Source organism: Triturus cristatus, chromosome 4_1 (genome assembly GCF_964204655.1).
Source record: "Triturus cristatus chromosome 4_1, aTriCri1.1, whole genome shotgun sequence".
NCBI classification, from domain to species: domain Eukaryota; kingdom Metazoa; phylum Chordata; class Amphibia; order Caudata; family Salamandridae; genus Triturus; species Triturus cristatus.
In genome coordinates, this window is record NC_140585.1 from 279893684 (window position 1) to 279918884 (window position 25201).

The following is a 25201-nucleotide window of genomic DNA, read 5'->3' on the forward strand; positions in this document are numbered from 1 at the left end:
GTCCATTTTATTGCTACCAAAGGCAGGCGCTATCCCTTGGTTAGCCCACGTTAAAAAATCACTCCGAGATATAGGGAGAGAAGACCTCTGGCTCTCACCTGAGGATACTTGCCCTTCTCTGCCAAAAAGATCATTGGCAAAAATTTTGCAGGAACAAAAGTTGACTCAGATCATTCGATCTGTTAACACTGCAAATTTGACCTCAGCTTTCCTCGAGGTCAAAATCAGCTACAGATTTGAGTGTGCAATAGATTTGATTCACCCGGTAATGGCCAAAAAATTATACCTACAATTTAGGTATGGGTCTCTCCCCCTTTTTTCGAGAACAAATAAATGGGCTGGCTTACCCAGACAATCTTGTCCTGGGTGTGGTGCCATTGATGAAACTGAGGTTCACGTTATAATCTTCTGCCCGGCATATAAAATCTCCCGTAGAAAATGGATAATTCAACTCGCTAAGAATATAGGGGTCACGAACCACAGAGATCTCTTCAGGTTGCTGAAATATGATTCCTCCCCCTATACGTTATTGTGATAGCCAAATTTCTCTTTTCTATGTGGCTAACTAGAAGACAATTACTACCTCACTAAGGCAATTATATTGGCATTATTTATTGTTACTATTTTGTTTTAATGCATGAATTGCTGAATTGTATCTGCACTCAGAATCATGTTTTAAATCTTTTTATTCTTCTTGTTAATATTATACTATGCTATTTTATGACTTTTATGGCTGGTAGCCGAAATAAAGTTTTTCTGACTGACTGACTGTATTCTCAAACGGTGGGAGATCATAGAACAAGAGCATGATTTTAAAGAAGTTTTTTGTGACACACCTATTTTTGCATTTTCCAGCTCTAAAAACATCAAAGAAATTCTAGGTAAGAAAATCCAACAGTTTGATGACACAACTAAATTGGGCATGAGAAAATGTTATAACTGCGGCCACTGCGGCAACATGATGGTCGGAGATAAATTTACACACCCACACACAGGCAAACTGATTAAGCTAAAACACACATCCGATTGTAACACCCTTATGGTGATATATGCAATCAAATGTCCCTGTGGACTTGTTTATGTGGGGAGAACTACCAGGAAGATAAAAATAAGGGTGACTGAGCATAAGAGCTCAATTCGCACAGCCAACATGAAATCGTGTCTAGCAGCACATTGGGTTACACACAAACATACTATACCACAATTACGCTTCACTGTTTTAGAGCAGGTATCAGTACTATCACATGTTGATCCCAACAAACGTTTGGCACAAAGAGAGACTTTCTGGATACGTTTTTTAAAAACCTTGAGTCCATGTGGTCTGAATGATAAAATTGAATTTATACATTTTTTGTGAGAACAGGCTTTTTTTCATTATTATGTGTGCATCATTTATTCGTTGAAATTACAATACTCACATTGTATTTTATGCATGGGTCTTTGAAAAATATGCAGAACAGTTACATATCTCCTCTAGATCATTTTTAGTACATGTTATGCACTCTATCATATCTTTTTGTTGTCATATAGACTTGGGCGTATTGATTTGCGTTAGACCTCACACTTTTTGCGTTTATAAATGTAGCCACGTTTATTCCTATTTCGATTATTAGGCAGATCAGGATCTGTATGAGTCCTACTGCTATTTTCATTTTGAACACGTACTTTGGTTAGTCCTTCTTTTACCTCAGAAGGCTCGCACTCAATTCAAGGCAGTCCTCTCTCTATATTTATGGCGGCTTTACGCACGCATAGGCAAACTTTTGGTTGTAGACAACGGAAGAGTCCGAATACTGTTGATGAGTTTAGACACCACCCTACGAAGGTAATTGAATCTAGTTTGGCGGCATCCGCCTTTTGGCAGTTTAGCCTGTTGAGTTGTTTTTAAAAAAAACAGAGCGCAGTGAATGAGTGGCACGTATTAATTGTAACTATTGTTTAAACAGACATTTTTGGTATTCAACATTGCACATTTCCGTGCTGAAAACGCATCGTTCGAGTAAGTTTTTGACCTTCAGTTGCTAAGTAAGTGGGATTCCCTTAACGGTGTCCACCTTGGTGATTTCTCATGTTCAGGCTTTAAGAATACGTGCTAAAAACTATCGTTCGCTTGTTTCACCCTATTTAGCATGGACATTTTTTTTACATGCTGATTAAACCTCTACTGCAGCTGTTAAGATACTTATGGAGGCGAGTCCTCTAACGTCACAAACTAGGAATATTACGCATACATGGTGATGTTGCACCAGTTAAGAGGAGGTGGATTTCATTTTGATATGGGTAGCATTCACGAGGTTTAGCTGTTTTATCACTTCTTTACAATTTTTGCACTCCACCATCACACGGGGTTATCAGGGTATCCTACTGGATAGCACATAACTGTCTGCATGGTTTCCAAACGCTCTTTGCTGTTATTGTGATTTATCTAACATAAATTGGCTGGTAATTAGAACCGGATTTTGAGCCTTATATTGTTATACGTTTGTAAATCCTGACTTTGTAATGCTTTGAATTACATTTGTAAAAATTGTTTGACCCATTGTATTTGGGAAATGTATTATACACATTGTACATATATTTCCACAGCATTCCCCTGATGAAGGTTTTCAAACCGAAATGCATTGGGACGCCATGATGTTGATTTGAGAACACTTTTCCATTTTGAAAAGATATGGAATAAGAAAATAAAGAAGATTTCAAACATTGGATTTATATACATTTTTGAAGTTATTCTGAACACTTCACATTTGTTATGTAATGTGTATTCAATTCATATGGTGCAATTTTTATGATTTCATCTAAGGATTGCATTAGTATGGTATGACACGCTGTTTCTGGAAAGTTATTGCAGATTGAATTCCATTTCACATTGTTTAATTGATGTTGCTTCAGTCGTTTTGAACTTTTTGAATGAATTTTTTTTGAACTTGTGCAGATAAATTATTCGCACCTTATTGGGCAAGTGAACAGTGCGCCTTTGATTTCAAACTGCTGTTTGAAAACTGTGTAGTACTTTTTTAAGCCTGGTTGGGGTTTATCAGGTTTCACAAAGGCAGCACCTTTTTATAATCTGAGATAAATATTGACTAACTTTTCTATAAATCATTTGATACATTTAGGAGTGCAGGTTGGCACTTCTCATTTTTTTAGCCCTTAATATTGCCCAGAGCAGAGCCCTGCTGGGCCAGAGAAAGAAGGAACAAAAGGACCTCTGAAAGAGGGACAGAAAGGGGATCCACAGCCTTTGCTGTGCACCATGCCTCAAATCTGTTCCACCTGCAGGCGTGTACCGATTTAGTGGAGGGACGCCTGGCTGCCAGAATGACATCACAGACTTCAGGAGGCAAGTCAAACGGAATCAACTGTTGCTGCTCAGTCTCCATGCATGTAGGTGGAGGCTGGACAGGTTCGGGTGGAGGACCGTCCCCTGTTGCTGCGACAGAAGATCCTCCCGAAGAGGCAGTCGGATCGGGGGATCCATGCTCATACGGAGTAGTTTGGGATACCAAACTCTTCGAGCCCAGTCCGGGGCCACAAGAATGACTTGGGCCTGGTCGCGCCTGATCTTCTTCAGGACTCTGGGTAGAAGTGGTATAGGCGGAAAGGCATACAATAGACCGCAGCTCCACTCGTGATAAAAAGCGTCTCTAAACGAGTGCCGCCTTGGAAACTCCAACGCGCAGAAGTGATGACACTGCGCGTTCTCTTCGGTGGCCAATAGATCTAACCAAGGCTCTCCCCACTGCTGAATGAGACCTTGCGCCACGTCCGAGTTCAGACGCCATTCGTGATCCATCAAGCACCGGCGGCTGAGTTCGTCCGCCCTGGCATTCAGAATCTGGCAGGTGTTGAACCGTCAAGGAAATGCCTTGACATTCCAGCCATGTCCAGAGGCGCAGAGCCTGCTGACATAGGGTCCACGACCCCACCCCGCCTTGTTTGTTGCAATACCACATGGCAGTGGTGTTGTCTGTGAACACCTGTACCACCTTCTCCTTGACAGAGGGAAGGAATGCTTTCAGTGCAAGAAGGATCACCCGAAGCTCCAGAAGGTTGATATGGAGCCGGGACTCCGCCGGAGACCAGAGTTATCTGATATCTGCCTCTCCCATGTGGCCACCTCATCCCAGGAGAGAGGCATCAGTCACCACTGTGTGCTCTAGCTGGGGAAGGGAGAGGGATCTGCCACTGACCCAATGCTGATTTGTGAGCCACCACTACAATTGTTGTGCAGTGCCCTCCGAGATCTGGACGTAGTCGGACAGGTTCCCCTGATGCTGCGCCCACTGGAACTTCAGGTCCCACTGCAGAGCCCGCATATGCCATCTGGCATGGTTGGTGAGCAGGATGCAGGAGGCCATGAGGCACAGCAGCCTCAAGGTAATCCTGACCGAAACCCAGGAGAATGGCTGACAGATTGGAATCATAGCCTGAATGTCCCAGACTCTCTGTTCAGGAAGATAAACCCGAAACTGCGCCGTGTCCAGAACCGCTCCGATAAAGAGGAGCTTCTGAGAGGGAATCAGGTGCGACTTTGGCACGTTGATGGAGCACCCCAGCAAATGCAGGAGGGCGGCCGTAGTCTGGAGACGGGAGAGGACTGTTTGGGGCGAGCCCGCCTTCAACAACCAGTCGTCGAGATAGGGGGAAGACTGAAACCCCTGATCTGCGCAGATGAGCTGCGACCACCGCCATCACTTTGGTGAACACCCAAGGGGAGCTGGTAAGGCCAAAGGGGAGCACGGTGAACTGTAAATGCTCCTGCCCTACCGTGAATCGCAGGTAACGCTGGTGGGCCGGCAGGACAGGGATATGAAAATACGCGTCCTGCAGGTCCAACGCTACCATCCAGTCTTGCGGGTCGAGGGCAGACAGGACCTGAGCAAGTGTGAGCATCTTGAACTTCTCCTTCCGGAGGAAGCGATGGACGTTCCGAAGGTCAAAGATGGGACGCAGGCCTTTGTCCTTCTTTGGAACCAGGAAGTACTGGGAGTAACAACCACGACCTACTTCTGGCTCGATGGCCCCCTTGGCCAAGAGGGCCGCAACTTCCTGCTGGAGAAGTGCCAAGTGATCCCCCGACATGCAGTGATACAGTGGTGGCATGGCTGGGGGGGGGGTTTGTCTCGAAGGTGAGGGAGTAACTGTAGTAATATACTTTGATTAAGTAATGCATCTTTCCTGCCTTTGTTCCCTGCCTGATGCTCTTACAGTATGATGTCATTTGGAATGTGAGGAATGTTTGTACTGATGGAAGGGCAGTTGGAGAAGATGGGCGGAGTAGCCAGGAGGCTGCTCCTGGTAGGGCTTACACTGGAACGTACTAAGATGTAACTTGAAGAATAAACTACCAAGTATAAGAGCTGTCTACAAGACTTCATTTATTTCTACATTGGCAACGATTAAGAAGCAAGAACCTGCGTGTACCACCTAAAGAAAACTGAAATTACCAAAGATAAGTAACGGAAGTCAAAGGACATTCAAAGGTAAAAGATTTTTTTACATAAGTTAAAAGCATGCGTTTAAAGTTATCTGGCACTTGCCCCACCAGTGACCTCAATAACAGTCGCCCTAAATCCAAGAGTTCCAGATCCAGCTGTAGGAGAGCTTTATAATATCGTGGGAGGCTATGACCCCTGTGAAGTGCAGAGATCGAGTCCACAGTGCTGTTCCTTATCATATTTCATCAAGGTCATTTAGGGCCCTTTGAGATGTGTTGCACGGGGGCATACATCGAGCCCTGGTGTTGACACCTAATTTATGTTGTTTGGGGCCAAATGTAACAATTTAAGGCAGCCACTTTGAAATTCTGGTCGTGGACAAATATTGAGCCCCGGTGATAAGTACACCTTGAATCTAAACTTTGAGTCTAGTGTGGGCATAGATTGTTTGCTGCCAGTCTTGCTAGTATAGAGTTTTGCCAACCACGTCATTCAATGGAGTATTGGCAACGCGTTCCTCCTGTGACAGCATAATGCTGGCGACATGAAACTGCAACTCGCTTCATGGAGGACACTCGACACAAAATCAATGAAGGTAGCATTCTGGTGGGATATGTTGGTCGGGGGCAAGAATCGGGCCCCAGTGTTTAAAAGCCCAGAACTGGGATAATGAGCAGTGTGCCCAGAACTGGAAAAAAAGGGGCAAGGAGTCCAGAACTGGGACAGCGATTAGCGTGTTGAACTTGGCCATGTATACAAGTGTAAAGCCACCCTTTAATTTGATGTATTTTAAGAGATGACTGTTAAAAGAAAAAGAAAAAAAAAAAAAGAATGGTGTGACCTGTATGCCGTGACTGATGTCACATTTACAAGTTCTGTATAGTGTTTCTACACTTGATTGATGTTTCCCTGTCACGCCGTGAGTTGGGACCCTTTTGCCTCTTGCTGGCTTGGCCAGTCTGCTTGATTGGTTTCTCGGGTTTTGTATGTCTTGTGGTGGTGTGTTTGTTGCTTCGACTTGAGTGTAACGTGTGTGTGAGATTTGTCATTTAGTTTTAGAAAGGGAGAAGTGGTGAATGTTAATTGCTGGCTTGTGTGAGGTGATTGTTAAGTATTAAGTCACTCGCTTGTTTGTTGTGGTGCATGAAATGACTGCTAGTCACTCAGTGATACTGTGTTGAACTTGGCGATGTGTACCAATGTTATGTACATCTGGTTTTAATTTTCAAAGTGTTATATTCTAAATTGATATTAGATGTGTATTTTTATTTTTACAGTGTATTATAGGGAGGTTGATTTTTTTCCTCCTTTGAGAGCTTATGGTGTGTATGCTTTATAGGGAAGTGGATTCCCCCTTTTGGAGGTTATTGCGCATGTGTGGTTTATAGGGAGGTGGATTTCCCCCTTTTCCGGTTATTGTGTGTATGTTGTACAGGGAGGAGGATTCCCCCTTTGAGTGGTTACAGTGTGTGTGTGGTTTATAGGGAGGTGGATTCCCCCTTTGGGAGGTTATTGCGTGTGTGTGGTTTATAGGGAGGCGGATTCCCTCTTTGTCCGGTTATTGTGTGTATGGTGTATAGGGAGGAGGATTCCCCCTTTTAGAAGTTACTGTTTGTGTATGGATTATAGGGAGGTGGATTTCCCTTTTTGTGTGATCTTGCAAAAGTGTGCATTTGGGGTAAGTGTACAGTATATTACTGTGCGTACAGTAGAGGGCATGTGATATTCCCTGGTCCTGCTAATTATTTACATTTATTATTTCAATTTGACAGTTTATTACTTGCATTATTATTACTACATAAGGACAGTTTTTTCTCATTTTAGTACTGTTATATTTTGTTTATTTCTGGAATGTTAACTGCTCTTCCTTTGTTTATATATGTGTATACTGATTGATTTTCTTCAATCGGTATAAAGGGAAAGATGTGTAGTAATCTGCTTTGATTAAGTTATGCATCTTTCCTGCCTTTGTTCCCTGCCTGATGCTCTAACAGTATGATGTCATTTGGAATGTGAGGAATATTTGTACTGATGGAAGGGCAGTTGGAGAAGCTGGGCTGAGTAGCCAGGAGGCTGCTCCTGGTGGGGCTTACACTGGAACTTACTAAGATGTAACTTGAAGAATAATCTACCAAGTATACGAGCTGTCTACGAGACTTTATTTATTTCTACAGTAACCCCTTCAGACAATTTACAGAACCCACCTGTCCGAAGTGATGGTGCGCCAGTGGTGGAGGTGATGGCGAATCCTGCCTCCCAGTGGTGTCTGGTGGGCGTGAAACACCGGACTAGGAAGGTTTGGAGGCAGGGGCAGCAGGGGGGTTGGCGGACTAACCTGCAAGCTGGCCCCGTGACCAGCCTCTGCAGGTCCCACATCCGCGGCTGCGCTGAGACTGTTGCTGCGCAGGCCTGTGGCTCTGAAACGAACGTACTTGGACGCCCCTTCATTGACCACAAAAGGAGCGAAAAGCAGAAGCGGAGGGAGTGCGTGTGGCCGAAAGGCCTAAAGACTTGGCTGTAGCCCGCGAGTCCTTACAACGTTCCAATGCGCAATCCGCCTTATCGCCAAACAGGCAAGTGCCATCAAAGGGCATGTCCATCAATGTGTTCTGGACATCCCCAGAAAAGACAGTCGTTCTTAGCCAGGCGTGGCGGCGTAGCGCCACTGTCGTGGAAATCGCCCTGCCCAGCGAGTCAGCAGTGTCAAGACCACAACGGATCGTGAACTTGGCTGCGTCCCTCCCCTTAGCAATAGCTTGGGAGAGTACTGTCCGAGCCTCCACCGGACACTGAGGCAGCACTTGCGCAACTGTATCCCACACAGAATGGGAATAACGGCCCAAGAGACGTGGTGTTCACAGACCACAGTCTTGAACTGGCGGAAGAAAAAATCTTCTTCCCAAACTGCTCCACTTTCTCGGATTCCCTATCCGGTGGTGCAGAAGGGAACATGCACGGGGACGCAGAGGCGTAGACAACCAAGCTCTCAGGGGTAGGGTGTTGGGAGAGGAAAACGGGGTCACCCAGGGCAGGGCGATGGTGTTGGACCACGTTCTTATCCACAGGAGCCCCTGTGTTGGGCCTGGACCAGGTGCCCAAAAGAACGTCCGAGAGTGCATCATTAAAGGGCAGCAGCGGCTCCGTAGAAGACGACACCAGCCGAAGCACCTCTGTCAGGAGGTTAGACCTGACTGCCACAGTAGGTAGCTCGCGTTGGAGAGCCTCGGCCGCCCTATGCAACACCATAGAGTAGGAACCACCCTCCTCCATAGCCACGGTAGAAGGAGAAAGTGAGCCAGGTTTAGGAGTATAATCCTGGTTACCTGCATCCCCCAGATCCTCATTCCAGTCTGGGTCTAACTCGCATTGTGCTGCGAGAGGGTCCTCAGACCCCTCCCAGTCTTCACCATCCTCCACAGCCTGCCGAACAGGTAGAACAGAGGGAGGTGGCTGAAGAAAGGGATAAAAATTCCCAAACGGCATCTGAATCGCATCGGTTGACACCCTTCCGGCACGTCTCCATGTTGGGAAGGAGGCCAGGGACGGCGTCGGCCGACGCCGGTGGCAGCGCCATCGACGTCCATGTTGGTGGAGGTCGTACTGGGCCAAACAACATGGACCAATGCGTGGATCCATGGAGGTCTCTCGGCATCGAGACTTAAGTTGTCGACGACGTTGGGGCCGGAGCCGGCGACGTTGAAGAACGAGGACCCCCAGTCAGGCCCGCGGGACCCGAAGGCGCACTGGCGGGGCCGGACCGTCCGAAGACACGTGCCATGGCTGACAGGAACTCCTGCAGCTGGGCTGGAGTTGCCGATGGACCCGGAAAGGGCGGGTAGGCCATCGGCAACTGCGGAGACTCTGCCGGAGCCGCAGGGGCGGTGCCACCTGCACCCTCAGCCGCGTCACCGGCTAGGGGAAGGCGAAGCGCGACGACGCTTCTTCGACTTCTTGTGCTTCACCTTACCTGACTCCAGGTGTGAAGACTTTGAATGGTGGTGATGGCTCCACAGCCGGTCCCTTGACCTACCACGGGACCGGGAACGGCACGGAGCAGACTTTCGGGCCTCTAGCCACTTTCGGGACCGCTCCCGCAAAGTTTTCGGAGCCATGGCCCAGCAGTGGAAGCACGACTCGGAGTCGTGGTCGCACCCAAGGCAGTAGAGACACTCACGGTGCGGATCCGTCACCGACATCATGCGGGGACAGGTCGCACAAGACTCGAAACCAGACATCCCTATGCACCTGGAGTGTAAGTATTCAAAAAACAGAGACAAAAGTCACCAAAAACTCAGTCAAAAAATTACTGGGGGTACCGCTCTCTACGATCTGCGCTTGCTGGCGCGGAAAAAGAAAGAACTCATGTCAGCACGCGTGGGCATGTCTAAGTAGCTCCAGCGACGTCATCTTGGTGACTACGACGCCAATGACATACGCTGAGCAGTACGACGACGCCTACCGACTCGCAAGGGTACTGCTGATGAAAACTTGCCGGATCCAGTCTGACGCCTGGGGATATTCTAAAGTAAGGAATCTATCACTAACGTGTCTCTTTCAGATTGGTGAACCGCGATCAATGACAATACTGTCGAGGGTAGAGGATTGCGTGTCGAAGGAGTTTGAAAACGATACCGAACCGGAGTGCAGCAATACACATCCGAACCCGATGTTGGAAAAAACAATCTACGGATGGAGTCGATGCCCATGCCACTATCACCGAAAGGAGGAGTCACCTACCTCGTGACTGGAAAGACTTCTTCGTAGAAAAACAAAGTGCAAACATCCGGACCCAACACTAGACGACGATCTATGCTAAAGCATATGATCTACAGCTCATATACCTCGAACAATAATTTCCTTTCTTGGACTAAGTCCTGAGCTTTTGCCCTATGCTCCTCAGGGAGAGACTGCAGTAATTGTTACATTTCGTTCCAGTGGGCTCTATCAAACCTTGCCAGTAGGCCCTGCAATACGCCATTGATTAGCTGCTTGCGCCGCTACACATTTGCCCAAAGCATCAATAAGCTTTGACTCTTTATCTGGGGGAGGGGCATCCCCAGATGCTTGAGAATTAGCTCTCTTTCTGGCCTTTGATACCACTAAAGAGTCAAGTGGTAACAGATCATTAATAAAAATGGGATCTGTGGGGGGTAGGTATATATTTTTTGCCTACTCTATGAGTAAGAATTCTAACACGGACAGGGTCTTTAAAAATATCGTCCGTGTGCCTTAACATACCCTTGAGCATAGGGAGTGTTTGATTAGATTTATGTGTTCCTAGAGTGTCGAAGAGTAAATCTTCCTCCAAAGCCTCTTTATGTGGCTCCAGCCCGTGGTATTCTGCTGCCCTGGCAATAAGCAGTTGGTATGACAGGTTGTCATCAGGTGGAGATGGCCTGGCAGGATAAAGATCTGGGTTTGTTTCTTGTGGAGGATCAGTGGTGTAATATGTCTAAGGATCTGGTAGTTGTGCATCATCATCGTCGGTGTCACCTGTGTCAAGTTTAGGTGGAGGAGACTGACTAGGTGTAATATTTAATGGATCAAGCTGTGAAGAGGGAGGAGGAGATGGAAATGTGTGCAAAGGGCTAGTGCCTATACTTTTCCTCTTCAAAGCAATTTTGTGTGGGCCCTCATCATCGGGAAGCTTGTGCTTGGATGGTGATTTAGCATGAATGTGTCCTGTATCAGGATGAATATACAGTTTCTTCTGTCTGGGATCCAATTTAATAGGTACAGTGTCTTTATTTGGATCTGGTTGTGTTGCAGGCAAGTCTTTGCTTTATGGCATAAAAATTTTCAGAGCCGGGCCGGAAGTCGTTTTGGTGCTAAAGGTTTTGACTTCGAGGGTTTCAGTGATGAAGGTTTTGGATCCGAAGTTTTCAGTTCCAAAACCATCTTGGATTTGAAGCTCGAAGATATAGGCTCAGAAGTAGGCTTTGGCCGATTCGGTCCTGAGCCGGAAGGCTTTTGAAAGTGTTTCGGTGCCGAGCCAGAAGGCGGAGCGTGAGAAACCTCTTCTCGGTGCCAACATTGGCCTTGAGGCGGAGGTGGTGCCGAAGCTTTAGATTTTTTTTAGGGCTGGTGGGGGGAGGAGGGGGTAGAAGGTATCTGCGGTACTCACATCCCCTTGTCCCTGTGGCACATCAATGTCTTTGAGGTCGATCTGCAATTCTGAATCGAAGGCGGACGCAGACGAAGCCAGCTCTTCTTCTATTGCTGATACCTCTTCTTGTTTGGAGTCTTCGCTGCAGAGATCCGTTGTGGTATCCAACCGCTGCATCTCTCGACGTCGAGCCAGACGATCACGGAGAGTTTTCTTTGATCTGAAGGATCGGCACACATCGCAGTCTTGCTCCCTGTGCTCGGGGGACAAGCACAAATTACACACCTAATGAGTCTGTGCGCGGATATTTCGCGTGGCACAGAGGACAGAATTTAAATGGGGTCCCCTTCATCGACGAGGAGCCGAACTGACGTTGGTTGGGCCGGAAGGCCACCCGCAGATCTTCAGACCAAAATGTCGAAGTCTTGAGTTTTTTTTCGAACCGCGGAGAGAGAAGCGTGTTCGAGAACAATACGGTTGAGGTAGAGAGAAGTACGCACCGAGGGGGAACCCGAGGATCGATTGCGAAAAAAACCCAATCTAACAATGGAGTCGATGCCCATGCGCACTATCACCGAAAGGAAGAGTCACCAACCTCGTGACTGGAAAGACTTCTTCAAACAAAAACAACTTGCAAATATCCGGACCCAACACTAGATGGCAGGAGTATACACAGCTCACATGCCTCGAACACTAAATTTTGGGATGTTAAGGTGAGTGTTATATAGTACCCAATGTTATACTTACCTTTGGGGTGACTACACCCCCTATAAGACCACTTTCTTTGGGGAGTGGGCATACCTCTGACACCAGTATATCTAATTTAACCAAAAACCGAGATGGTGGAATTTTCATTTTCGTGTTAACTTCAGGCAGCCCACCTTAGGGGTGTAACTGGCCTGATAGTGAGCACCCCTCCTGACTAGCTAATTTTCCCACCTGTCCTGGTGCCAAATGGGCCCTGGGCAGAGGGTGACATTCCACCCGTTTGGGGGAAGCCGGGTCACGTATCAAAGGTGGCAGAGGCCTTGGAAGTCTCCTGCATTGATATGCTCATTACTGGGCCATTCTGCTTGGAAGTGACAATACCTCTGGCTGGAGCAGGCATTGTTTCGGACCTCCGAGAGCGTGGGCTCTCACCTGCAGGGGGTCAGAAACCATTATGTTTTTGGGTGGCAGGCTGGCCTACACCAATCAGCCTGTGCACTTGAGATCGGTAAGTTTTCAGACGGCACATCTAAGGTGCCCTCTGGGTGCATGTTTTAATAATCCACTACTGGCATCAGCATGGATTTCTTCAGACAAGCTGTTAGATACCAAATGCCATAGGTTTCAGTGAAGCCTTCATGTAGTTGGGGAACTCTTAATGACCAGTGCCCAGTAGATGTACTCAAGACAGCTTTACTGTTCATTTGCACTATCTAGCAATTGGACTAGCCAGCACAGGGTAATCTGCTCATGCAGATATGTTCTCACATGTAATATAATGCACCCTGCCTTATGGCTGTAAGGCCTGCTGTAGAGGTGACATACATACATTTAACGCAGTCTCTGGAAACATGGCACACAGGGTGTGTGCCATGCTGTGTTTTCACTTTTGAGTAACTTTACACTTAGATTTTATGAATAGCCAACAGAAAGAGTGCAAGAGTAAATTATACGTGTAAATTACTAACAAGTGTAGGTTACCTTGGTAAATAGCCCTGTTAAAGCGGTTCTCCTTTTAGACTGCTACTGCAGACCGGTGGCTTCTTGTTCATGCTAACCAGCACCTATATTTATTCTACTTTAGCATGGGGTGTAGTGTTCTCTTACAGACATATGGTGCACATCCTCATTTCAAGGCAGGATGGAGAAGTAGATGCCCATTAAGGTTAGCAGACAGGAGACTGCGGGGGCTGGTCAACAGGCTCAATCACTGGGTAATGTGCACATAAAATGATGTTCTTATAGCTGAAATTGGGCATTGCGGAAAAGCTGAATACACTGCAGTGCAAAGCTGAATATATGTAAGTATGACTGTATATTGTGATCATGAAGGTGATAAAATCAGACACGCAGAGCAAGAGCAAATGATCTATGGCACTGATGCAGGTACCTCTACTTCTGGGTCCTTCTGGACACTGGAACTGCAGATGTTACAGCTTCTAGCTAAGGAGCAGGATTTGGAATGGCATTTCAAATTAAATATGTCTCCTTGGAACAGATGAAACAATAGTAAATACGGAAGCATTTGTGTATGTTTGTGTACTCCTTTTCATATCACTTCATAGTAGAAAGGTTACATGGATTTATTGTGAACCTACTGATCATGGAAGGTCTTCTAAACCTATAATATAGATCTTACAGTCTCAGTCTGCCATTTGACAAAAGTGTTACCAGTAGCCATTCTGCTCTTTCTCCAAGACAAATATTTTGGCTCGCAACAAGCTGTCACTTATTTCTGCAAATAAACAAGATTAAAGAATGTATACCACTACATGATGCAATTTAAAAAAAGTGTTTTTGGAGATAACGGTTCTCAAAAGTGACACAAAGTGTTGTTCTGGCCCAAAAGACACAATACTGTCAAATATAATCTGTGACATTGCGGCCCAAATGTAATTAAAAGTATTCTGTTGATATCTTATTAAGGTTCTGAGTCACAATTGTGTAGATGCTTTTTAACCCGATGGTTGAAAATAGATTGTAAAGATGGAGGCTCTGTAGAGGTTCAACCCCATCATGGGCCATAATGACTGCACTCAATCTTAACACCCAAAAACGTCATAGTAACGAGATTCTTTTCCAAACCCACTACTGGAAAATGTGCAGTATTTATTAATCTATCACAGGTTCACTTGGAAATGGTGGTTTGCTTACTGCTAAAATCAAAATTAAACAAGAAAATAAATCAAAGTTCCGACCTTGTAACAAAACCGTTCTAGTTACAGTCTGGGAACCTTTCTATTAGATTAAACTTCTTTACAATGTGTGTACATTCTCACCTCCCAATAAGCAACTAGACAAAAATCAAGTGCACTAATTTTCAGTTGAATCACTTTATTAACAATTTATCAAGATACATTTTTATTTTTTCAGCATCACACTCCAGTACAAATAGATTCTTTACAGTATCACCTAATGGATGAGGATATATTCCACACAGTCTTTCAGATGTATAGGTATTTTGGTGTCATTAGTAGCTCTGCTTTCCTGCCAAATGTATTGGGAAACAAACATTTTTCCAACAGTTTTACTCAAAATATTAAACTTTTTGTAACTTTGCAAATATGCACATACTTATTACATGTTTTGTGCAATATAGAGGTTTTGTCTTAATCCCAATCTCTCAAAGCACTTTAAAAAAAATGCAAACAAGATGGCACAACTTGTTGCTCCCATTATTAAAGTGACTGTTTTTGATCCCGATTTGGAATCGGATCACTCCAGGGGTCTTTGCGGTTGTCTCTGGTTAAGTCTACGAATGACAGAACAAAGATGAAGGAAGACAGTAAACTATATGAGGTTGGAAGTCCTACTCCTGGAGTGATTTCATGATAGTCAGCATTTTCAATACAAAAGCCAGACTCAACGTCACATGTGAACTTAAAAATGCAGTACATACTATGGTAATTGCATGTGTCACTGGCCTCTGCATTTGATATGGGAAGGCCCCGGAGTATAAAACAAATGTGTAATCTGAAATAGTTTACCATAGAAGGAAGTTGTTATATCCCCATTAATAGCAATCAAAACATGTCACAGCCCACAAGTATGCCTCTTTTTCATTCACACTACTTCAATGTATGAGAGCCATACAGTCTGGTGGATCCCAGGCCAGAACAGTGCGCAGTTCGAACCCAAATAAAATTTTAAAAAACCAGGTTGAGCTATTGGGATCATCTATCTGGCTGACATCCCCATCGAGAAAGCAAAAGCACAATGTAGAGAATTGTAAGCAAGATCCAGGTAGTAGATCTGGGTAAATACAGTGCATAAAAAAACAAAGAAAAATAAAAACCATATTGAAATCTTCACCGAAAGAAGAATTGTAGTAAAAACTAAAATCTTGTCTCTCAGTGTTTAACCAGCTCTCTATCTCTATTTGGAGTGTTAGATAAACTCTGACTCTGCAGTGAAGATGGGCTACGTTTTAAGTTAAATGTACACAAGAACTGGACAGGTGTTTGTAAAGAGCAGCTCTAACTAGTTTAGAGATCAACAGTTGTGTTGATTATTATTGAAATTATCTATCTAATGATTACTCACTGCAAACGCTAAAAATAATAGTGGTTCATATGGGGATAAACTCTTTAATATTGCTAAAATCGAAGGCTTTTCAAAGGCTTGAGAGCAGTTGCTCAGTGAAGGTCTTCTGGCTATGCAACACATTAGAACTTTGAGGTGGAGAAATCCATAGCTATTAAAGATATTTTTTTAAAAGAAGTTTCTAAATATTGCAGAAATGTATCACATGTATTAGGTGTTCAGAAATCAAATCTTTGCTTTCTTTTCACAGGTTGGAATATTTTGTAACAAGATTCTTTTCAAAGACTGCAAGGTACCTACAGGACTAACTGTTTCCCTGACAGCAAATCTCCAAGCTTGCAGACTAACATGCTGCATCACTGGTGTGTTGCAATCCTCGAAGAGTTGTACTCAAAGGAATCCATCCCTCTGCAAGCTTATCAGTTGAGGCCACTCCGCATACTACCCCAGTTGTTTAATGCAGAGGGCTTATCGATATACTTGATCAGGTACTCTGGATATATTTGGTGCCTCTCAAACACCACAAAGATGGAAGGATTGGACTCGCTGTCCACACAGCTGTTGTAGGTGCTGGTCGTCTGAGAGATTTTGTTAGGTGGGCGGAGGTAGCTAGCATCCCCCCTGACGAAGTCACCCACCAGGACCCGGGCAACAAACATTATTCGGGTGTCCGTGTTCGTGAGCTTGCTGTACTTGTGAGAATATGAGGCATCCCTCGCAAAGTAACTTCCTGCAGTGATAGAAAAGGAGAATTCTTTGTTTCTGCCACGTGTGCAAGACAGAAAATCTGTTAACTTTTATTTTGACAATATGTTTCCACTCAGCTCTGATTTTAGACAAAGAAAAGTTTCGAAAAATTCTAAATTACTGTTTCGCATGAAAACACAACATACTTTAAAATTACAAACTGCGAGGAAACCAGTGACACGAAATTCCAGTTAACTCCATTCATAAAGGATGCAAATTCAGCAAGACGTGAGCTTTTCTAATTTGTATTTCTTGTCACCATCCAGAAACTCTGAACATCAAACAAAAAACCTAAAAAGGGTAATTTAAGCTGACAAAAGTAAACAATACTCAAGTTATCACAAATAAAGCAAGAGACTGAAGTGCAAAACATGAATTTACGCAAATATAAATGTTTTCTTTTCAGATACATATCCATAAAATAAAAATAAAATACATATATAAAACCAAAACGCTGGTACCAACATTTCCAATTAACCATGAAAATGATTAATTCTTCATGTGATGGTGGTCCTCTGTGTGATATGGTGAGCGTCCAATAATTGTCTGGGATGCATTTACCTCCTAGATTTGAGCATCAATAGGGAATGGTGGTTTTAGTCTGGAATATTGAGTAGGGAATAGAAATTCAAGGGTAGCCAAAATATCGAGGATGACAATATTGAGTTTAGTGCATGCAAGTATAGATTTACGGTTCTTAACACCTACCTAACACCTTGGAGATATGTATATCATCAGCGTACATGTATGTGGGGTTATGCATAGTAAACCTAGACTTGTCTGCATAAACTTGAAAGTCGACATTTCGGTCCTTGGTATTTTGGCACTAGGACTGACATTCCTCATTTGATATTTCCTATCTCCACCAGAATGGCGGTCCCATAAGAGAAACAACGGCTCATTTTGATTCTGTTAGAAAACAGCTTGTCAGAACCCCTCCCTTTCAGAGCGCCACGGGGCAAGCAGGGTTACTGGGCCCAAACATTGGGGTTGCGACCTCTTACTTCTACTGTGACAAGCCCGACTTACTGGGCTGGTTCAGGATCGAACTTTGTACCTCAGGCTTAAAGCCTCAAACGCGTAGCCAAGAGTGCCTATGCAAAAACACACTGGTATTTACAGCTCTGGAGGCAGTATCTGCCACATAGAGAGCACAATGAATGGAGGTATTGGTGATTAGATTACCCTCCTGTATGAGGTCGTTGGCTTTGATTTTATATTTGTCCGGGAGTTGTTGCAATAGGGACTCTAATTCATCATAATGTGCCCTATCATATCTGGCTAGCAGGGCCTGAGTGTTGGCGATGCGCCATATGTTAGGGGCTTGTGAGGCTGTTCTCTTGCCAGAGGCATCCAAGAGTTTAGACTCTTTATCGGGTGGGGCTGCGTCACCTGATGTTTGAGAGTTAGCTCTCTTCCTGGCATTGGATACCACCACGGAGTCTAATGGAACAGGGCCCTTAATGTAAGCTGGGTCTGTAGGGGCAGCTTTGTATTTTTTTTCTATGCGAGGGTTGATGACCTGAGCCCTAACAGGATCTTTGAATATATCGGGAGCGTGCTTAATAACCCCTTTGATCATGGGTAAAGTAGATGTTGACCTTTGTGTGGTGTCAAAAGTGTCCAACAAGAAATCCTCCTCGACGGGGTCTGTGTGTAGGTCGATCCCGTGGTACTAGGCAGCTCGTTGTAAAAGGTGATTAAAGCCCATGGTGTCCTCTGTTGGGGAAGGCTTTGAGGGGTAGATGTCGTCTTGTGGGAGATTTGGTACATCAGGTGTATTATAGTCATCCCAAGGGTCAGGGGAACCAGGTCGGCTGGGATCCCCTAGTGGCACATCGCCAGCACCCCCCCCTGTGTCATCAGAGGTGTTATCATCGTCTACTGGTGTAGGAGACCGTGTAGGAGAGTGAGGCGGTAGGAGGGGAGGGGGGTAGGAGAGGGTGGAGGAGGTGGTGGAGGAGGAGGTGGAGAAGGGACTCTAAGAGGGGGTGTGGCAATGTCCCTCTTTTTAGGTGGTGGAGTAGGTGTAGGCTTGTCCAGGGGTCTTTTCCTGGAGCTTTGTGTTAAATGACCAGTTTTAGGGTCTTTAACCAGAGATTTTTTTTAGCAGGGTCTGGTCGAAAAAGCTCTTCTGATGAATCTTGGTTTTTCGGCGCAGAGTGTTTTGGTTCCAAGGACTTTTTAGGCATCGACTCCGGAGTGTCTTTGGGTTTGGGCCCGTGTTTTGCAGTCTCTGAATGTTTTTTGGGTCCCGATGATTTTTTCGGCTCCGAAGAGTGTGTGTCCAAACTCTTGGGGAGTGGCTTCTTGGTCAGCTCAGAGTGTTTTTTCAGTGCCGGCGAGTCGGTGCTTGTTGTTTTCGGTGTCGAGGGCTTCGAGGTGGAAGCAGTGGTCGACACGGAGGAGGAGGACGGTTTCTTTTTCGGTACCGAAGATTGAGTTTCGGCACCAGACGTAGGCTGGCTCGAGCCCGTGTTGCCTGAAGGCTTGGTGGGCTTCTTTGCCCGGCCCGAAGGCGGGGCATGAGAAGACGTGTATCGGTGTGCACCTGGGCCCGAAGGCGAAGGTGTGACCGAAGCCTTTTTTTGAATGGAGGGGTCGGGGTCGACGTCTTTACTTACGACCCTCTGTGCCGGAGTGATTTCTTCGACGTCATCGGCTTCAGAAGCACTGACAAGGCCTTCTTCAAACCGCTCCGGTACGTCGTCGCCCTCTTGAAAGATGTTGACTGGGATTGCTGTCGACGAGCGAGCCATGGTCCTCCGCGCCGGCCGATCCCGAATGGTCTTCTTGGAGAGGAAAGAGGCACAAGCTGGACAGTCTCTGGCCTCGTGCTCCGGTGACAAGCAGAGGTTACACACCTCATGCAGATCGGTGTGGGGAAACTTCAACCCACATCGAGGACACTTTTTGAATGGCGTCCTTTCCATGAGCCAGATGCTAAGGCCCAGGTAGGCCCGAAGGCCTTCGTCGACGACCGGAATCGAAGACTTCGACTTGGAGAGATACGCGACGAGTAGGGTTCACGATCGAGACAATACCATAGAGAGGGTGAAGGATTGCGCATCGAAATTGAATCGGTAACGGTTCCGAACTGGAGCGCGAGAAACACATCCAAACCCGATGGCAGAAAAAAACTATTTGAGGATGGAGCAGATGCCCATGCGCACTAGCATCCTAACGAGGAGTCACCTATCTCGTGACTCCCAAAGACTTTCCAGGACAAAAACAAGTGCAAACATCTGGGCCCAACACTAGATGGCGATCTATGCATAGTGTGTAATCTGCAGCTCATATGCCTTGAACCTTGTTTTCCTACCATAGCTTAACATTGTTAAAGTGAAAAATTGTAGTGTCCAGTTTTTAAAGGGAAAAGTATTTTTTGTGAAAAACCTACTTACCGAAGAACATATATCTTGAGCTTTTAATAAAAAGCTTCTTTTTTTAAAATTGGTGAGGATCTCCTTTTTGAGTCGCGTGTCACTTATTGGTCAATGTGTGTGTAACAAATGTCCTACACTCCTCTATGTTAGGCCTAAGGCTGCCCGACCACACAACCTCAAATAGAGCACTTTGGGTTCACACTGAAGCCCTGTACACTTCTGGGGGACTATCTGGGCTCCTTGCACAATATACCACCCAGTGATATGTGATATATAAGAAGCCAGCTTCCTACAACTATGCTATCACTACCATCAGATTCACCACCATACTCTTTGTCAGAGTTAGAAACATCCAGTAAAAATGAGTCTATTTCTGAAAAGTCAAAATCCACTTGTGTTGGATATGGTGTTGCCACCATTGAATTGAGAGAGAATCCCAGTACATTCTGTTTCTGAAATTGACTTAAACATGATTATTCAATCATATGTAGTATAAAAAAGATGGGGGAGAGGGGGAATGTAGTCACTATGGAGTTGTCTCTTCCTCAAAGGCCTCTGGCTCTAAATCTTGTATTTCCATAAAAATTACCTCTTGTCTATGGCTGAGTCAAGCAAAACTGATGGCTGCTCTTCTTGCTGAAACGTTTGTGGCCATTTGTAGAGTTGCCTCGGGCGGACCACTTGCTTGTCTATGCGAAAGCAAATTTACAGAGCTGCAGGGTTGCCTCTGACCACTTGTTTGTCTATGCAAAAGCACATTTACAGAACTGCAACAAAATTCCGTTGTAGCATCCTTTTTCATTTTTCCCCATCAGTTTATCTAGCATGTGCTAAAAAGATTCTTTCAATCAAAAAACATACTTCGGTTGCAGGACCTCATGTCAAAACCAGTAATGTGTATCCATGCATACACTGCAGCAGTAGTGCAGTATTGATCTGTCTACAGCAGTTCTCTGCAGTATTGAGTATGCAATCTATTTTTGCATTTGAGATGGTTTTCTCATCCTGAATTATCTCATGTGTCCTATCCAAGTATGGCCCATATACATAGTGGAGGATGTCCTACATCACTGAATTCTGCCATAATAACGGAGTAATGAAAATTACCAATGTACCAAGTCTTCGCTCACCCTGTAGTTGTTCACTTCCAAGAGGAATCAAGTTGTTTACATTCTTTGTCAGGAGGTGGGCAATTGCCTATCCTGTGAAAGAAAGCTATTTTTCTGGCAGGATTCACTATTATGGAGTCCGATTATACATGTCCCTTCTTCTTCGGGTGCTACTTTAATTTCCCTTTCAGCCCTGGTCGTGACTGTTCAGGTCTTGCATACCCTGGCATGTTTTGTTCTCTTGAAGAAACATTGCTTAATCTGGTGGTCTTGCTTACGGATTTGTTGCCTTTGCAGCCTTGTTGAAAGTTTTTCTGGGTAAGCCAGTAAAGATGATGTTCTGTGTACTTTTTGTTAAATCTCTTTACTTAGTGCACATCAGTTGCGCTGATCTAGGTCTTTGAGACAAGGGACACTAAAGGTACAGAGGCAGTTAAAGGAGGTGGTTGAAAGTGACCTTGTGAAGATGATTATAAATGAAATATCTGGTGCCGACAGCCTTTGGATTATTTTCAACCTCTGAAGCATACCAATGTTTCATGAAGCTTTTCCGTGTCTGTTTAGGTGCTGTTATCTGTGGCTTTCTGTGCATCTTCTACCTTGTACAATCCTACCCACAGCAATTCCTCCATTCCACGAGGCAGACTCTTGAAAGGTAGCTCAAGTTTCAGGGCGAAGTTGCCATGTATAACTCCTTCTTCAAAGAAATGCTAAGAGCGTCTTTGTTTGAGCCAGGGTGTTTGAACTCTCACAATACTCTATCAATGAAGTCTACAAATGCAGTGCAGCAAATGACCTTGTATTCAGAACCAATTAGAAGAGCATTATATTGGATGTCTGACAATCATAATCCATCTGATCCAGTGTATTTCGACATTTGGCACAGTACTGATCCTGCAAGGAATTTACACAGCTTCTTTGTTCATCACAAGCTGGATTTGGAGTAAGTCCCGGTATGCAATACTTCTCCCCATGGTTTGGTTTCAACAGTGTAGATACTACACAACTACACAACTCAATTCCTTTGAGAGACAATTGGGCTCTGCTATATTTTGCATTTCAAGTTGCAGCTCTTACTGGATTTTTAAAAAACTTGAACCCATCGACAGAAAGGCTTTGGTACTTCCTAGTGAAAACTTCGATGTACATTTTCATGATGATGTGGGAATACAGTCACTATGTGCTCTTTGTGCAGGCTGTTGCACAATTCTTACTAGATGGCCTATCATTGGCACAAAATAACAAGGTTCAAGAAGTACACAAAATCTATTTATTCTCTCTCTCCTTGACACATGTCCTACAATTTTAGAATTAATTGTTAGTTTCTCCATTGCTCAGTCTCATAGCAGGTTCGACGATTGCTAAATGCCTACAGATAAATGGAAGAGAGGTGTCTTTACTAGCAATGATGTGAAAATATTGTATTTTTACCTGGTGTGTATGATAGTGACCTTATATGTTCAAAAAGGCAATTGTGCCACAAAGAAAATGGGTAAATTTTTTAAGTTCCTTGAAGTCTAATTGTGATTAAATATGCCAGAGATTCTTTGCTAAGCATCACTTCAGCTGCCTTCACAAGACTACCTTTTATGGCTAAAACAGTCATCCCTGCTTCCCTTCTACATGGTGGTTTTTACAATATGTCTACTTCCGCTTACTCGGGTAATTGTTCCAAGAATATGTGGCATGCCATTTAAAGATAAACACTGCATCCTGAATGGACGTATTGGAGAAAGGCCTGAAATTGTTGATCATATATTTCATTTTATCCTGTTTGGTTCTTTTGCAGTGATCTTTGAATGCATGAAATTCCTGAGGACCCACTATGGGTGCAATCTTGTTGCATTTGGTGTCTACTCCACTTGAACGTTATCCAAAGCCCTTGAGAAGACTTAAATCAATTGACAGACTTGCACTGGGTGTTCATCTGAGCTTCATGGTGCCCTCACTTATAGGCACTTTGTTATATAGAGAGTTTACTCCTAAAGCGTAATAGGGATATCCACAAGAGGGGGACTTTTATAAACCTGATACTATTAACCTCATGAACTGGATAAAAACCCAGGCTTCGGTCACTGCAATATTTGCTGGAAGTACTTTTCTAATGAGTGCCATTAAGATGTGCACTAGATATTTGGTAACCTGTCTGCCAGAGTATAATGATGAGGACCTCATGAAAAGACCAAGAATGTTTATCAAATCTACAGCATGAGGTCTGACAAGGATACATACAAAATACTGACATCATATAAAGCAGATTAAGTGGTTATTAAAGATTCTATCTGCAGCGAGATGGCCATGATGAAAGGCTGCTGCGTTAAGGATTTATTGTATTTCACTAATAATCATGTGGTGGAAGCAGACGGTGACAGTTATGCCTACTCAAAATATGCATGATTTTGTCAGAATATAACATTTAATTATTCTCCATATGTCAAGTACTTTTCAGGAACAGATCCTATTTTGTGTATAAAGTCAACTCTGATATCATTTCAGTATTGAGGCACAAAGGCTTCCTCGCCTGAAAATGGCTACTGCATATCATTACATAATATGTTTATCTTAAAAAAGGATAATATTACTTACACAGTAAGCATCTGCTCTTGGTATGTCGAGCTGTAGATTCACATGCTTTGCATACTCCTGCCAGCTAGTGTTGTGTCTGGATATTTGCAAGTGGTTTTCTTCGAAGAAGTCTTCTCAGTCACAAGGTAGGTGACTCCTCCTTTCGGTGATAGTGTGCACGTTTATATAAAAGTAAGAGAGAACTGCAACAGGAATAGGTACCCGGGGAGGCGGGTGGGCACATGTGAATCTACAGCTCTACATGCCATGAACAGATGCCTACTGGGTAAGTAACATTATCTGTTCGAGGCATGTGAGCTGTAGATCACATGCTTTGCATAGACTATACAGCAGTATTCTCCCAAAGCGGTGGCTAACCTGTAGCTGTTGCAGTTATCTGAAAGAGTGTTCTAATTACTGCCTGGCCTACATTAGCTTATTGTCTTGCTAACACATCTACACAATAGTGCTTGGTGAATGTGTGTGGTGTAGACCATGTTGCTGCCTTACAAATGTCAACTATGGGAATGTTTCCTAAGAAAGCCATAGTAGCCCTTATTTAGCGAGTGAAATGCACTCCGGGGGTACTGTTAAAGTTCTCTTTGCTTTTGCATAACAAGTATGAATACATTTAACAATCCACCTGGCAATACCGGATTTGGAAATAGGATTGTCCGTGTGAGGTGGAGCAAAAGCAACAAAAAGTTATTTAGTCTTACGGAATGATTTTGTTCTTTCTATGTAGTATAAGAGGGCTTTTCTGACATCTAAAGTGTGTAGAGCTCGTTCTGCCACTGAATTAGAATGAAGAAAGAACATGGGTAACTCAACAGATTGGTTGATATGAGAGGCAGAAACTACTTTAGGTAGAAATTTAGGGTTGGTATGATGAATCACTTGGTCTTTGTGAAAATGGAAGAAAGGTTCTTCTAAGTTTAGTGCCTGTAGCTCACCCACTCTCCTCAGTGAAGTGATTGCAAGGAGGAAAGTGATTTTTCCACGAGAAAAATTGCAGTTCACATTTATGCATGGGTTCAAAAGGTGAATCCATTAATTGTGTGAGGACTATGTTAGGATTCAACACTGGGGCAGGTGGAAGTCTTGGTGGTCTTTTTAGTCCTTCCATAAAAGCTTTGATAACTGGTACTCTAAAGAGAGAGAAGTGTTGCCTGTTTTGCAGCTACGCAGCTATCGCAGTGAGATGTACACGGATAGAAGTGTGAGATAATTGTGGCCGCTGCAAGTGTAACAATGATATTTTGTATGGCAGCATCAAGAGGATTGATGTTGTTGTTATTACAATAAATAACAAAACGCTTCCATTTAGCTGCATAACAAGCTCTTGTTGTAGGTCTTCTGGCAGCTCTAATAATGTTTATACAGTAAGGTAGAAGATTCAGATAACCAAACTCTATGACTTCAGGAGCCAGATCGCTAGGTTCAGTTCTTTGGGATCTGGGTGTTTGATTTCTCCATGGCTCTGTGTGAGGAGATTGGATGTGAGATGCAGCTTTTGATGTGGAACTACTGATAGCTCCAGCAGGGTTGTGAACCAAGGTTAATGAGCCATTGTGGGAGCTACTAAAATCAGTGTGA

General features: G+C 44.3%; 1 protein-coding gene and 1 pseudogene across 1 annotated transcript in view; one reads left to right on the forward strand and one right to left on the reverse strand.

Annotated features, from left to right (window-relative positions):
* Window positions 1–14572: 14572 nt before the first annotated feature.
* Window positions 14573–25201, reverse strand: part of LOC146854269 (protein mono-ADP-ribosyltransferase PARP12-like) — a 490642-nt gene continuing 480013 nt past the window's right edge. Inside the window, exon 12 of the mRNA XM_085652052.1 lies at window positions 14573–16528. Within this exon, the coding sequence (XP_085508178.1) occupies window positions 16218–16528 (311 nt within the window). The 3' untranslated portion in view covers window positions 14573–16217. The remainder of the gene's footprint in view (window positions 16529–25201) is intronic.
* LOC146854270 (putative C-mannosyltransferase DPY19L4 pseudogene) lies at window positions 17050–23565 on the forward strand (annotated as a pseudogene).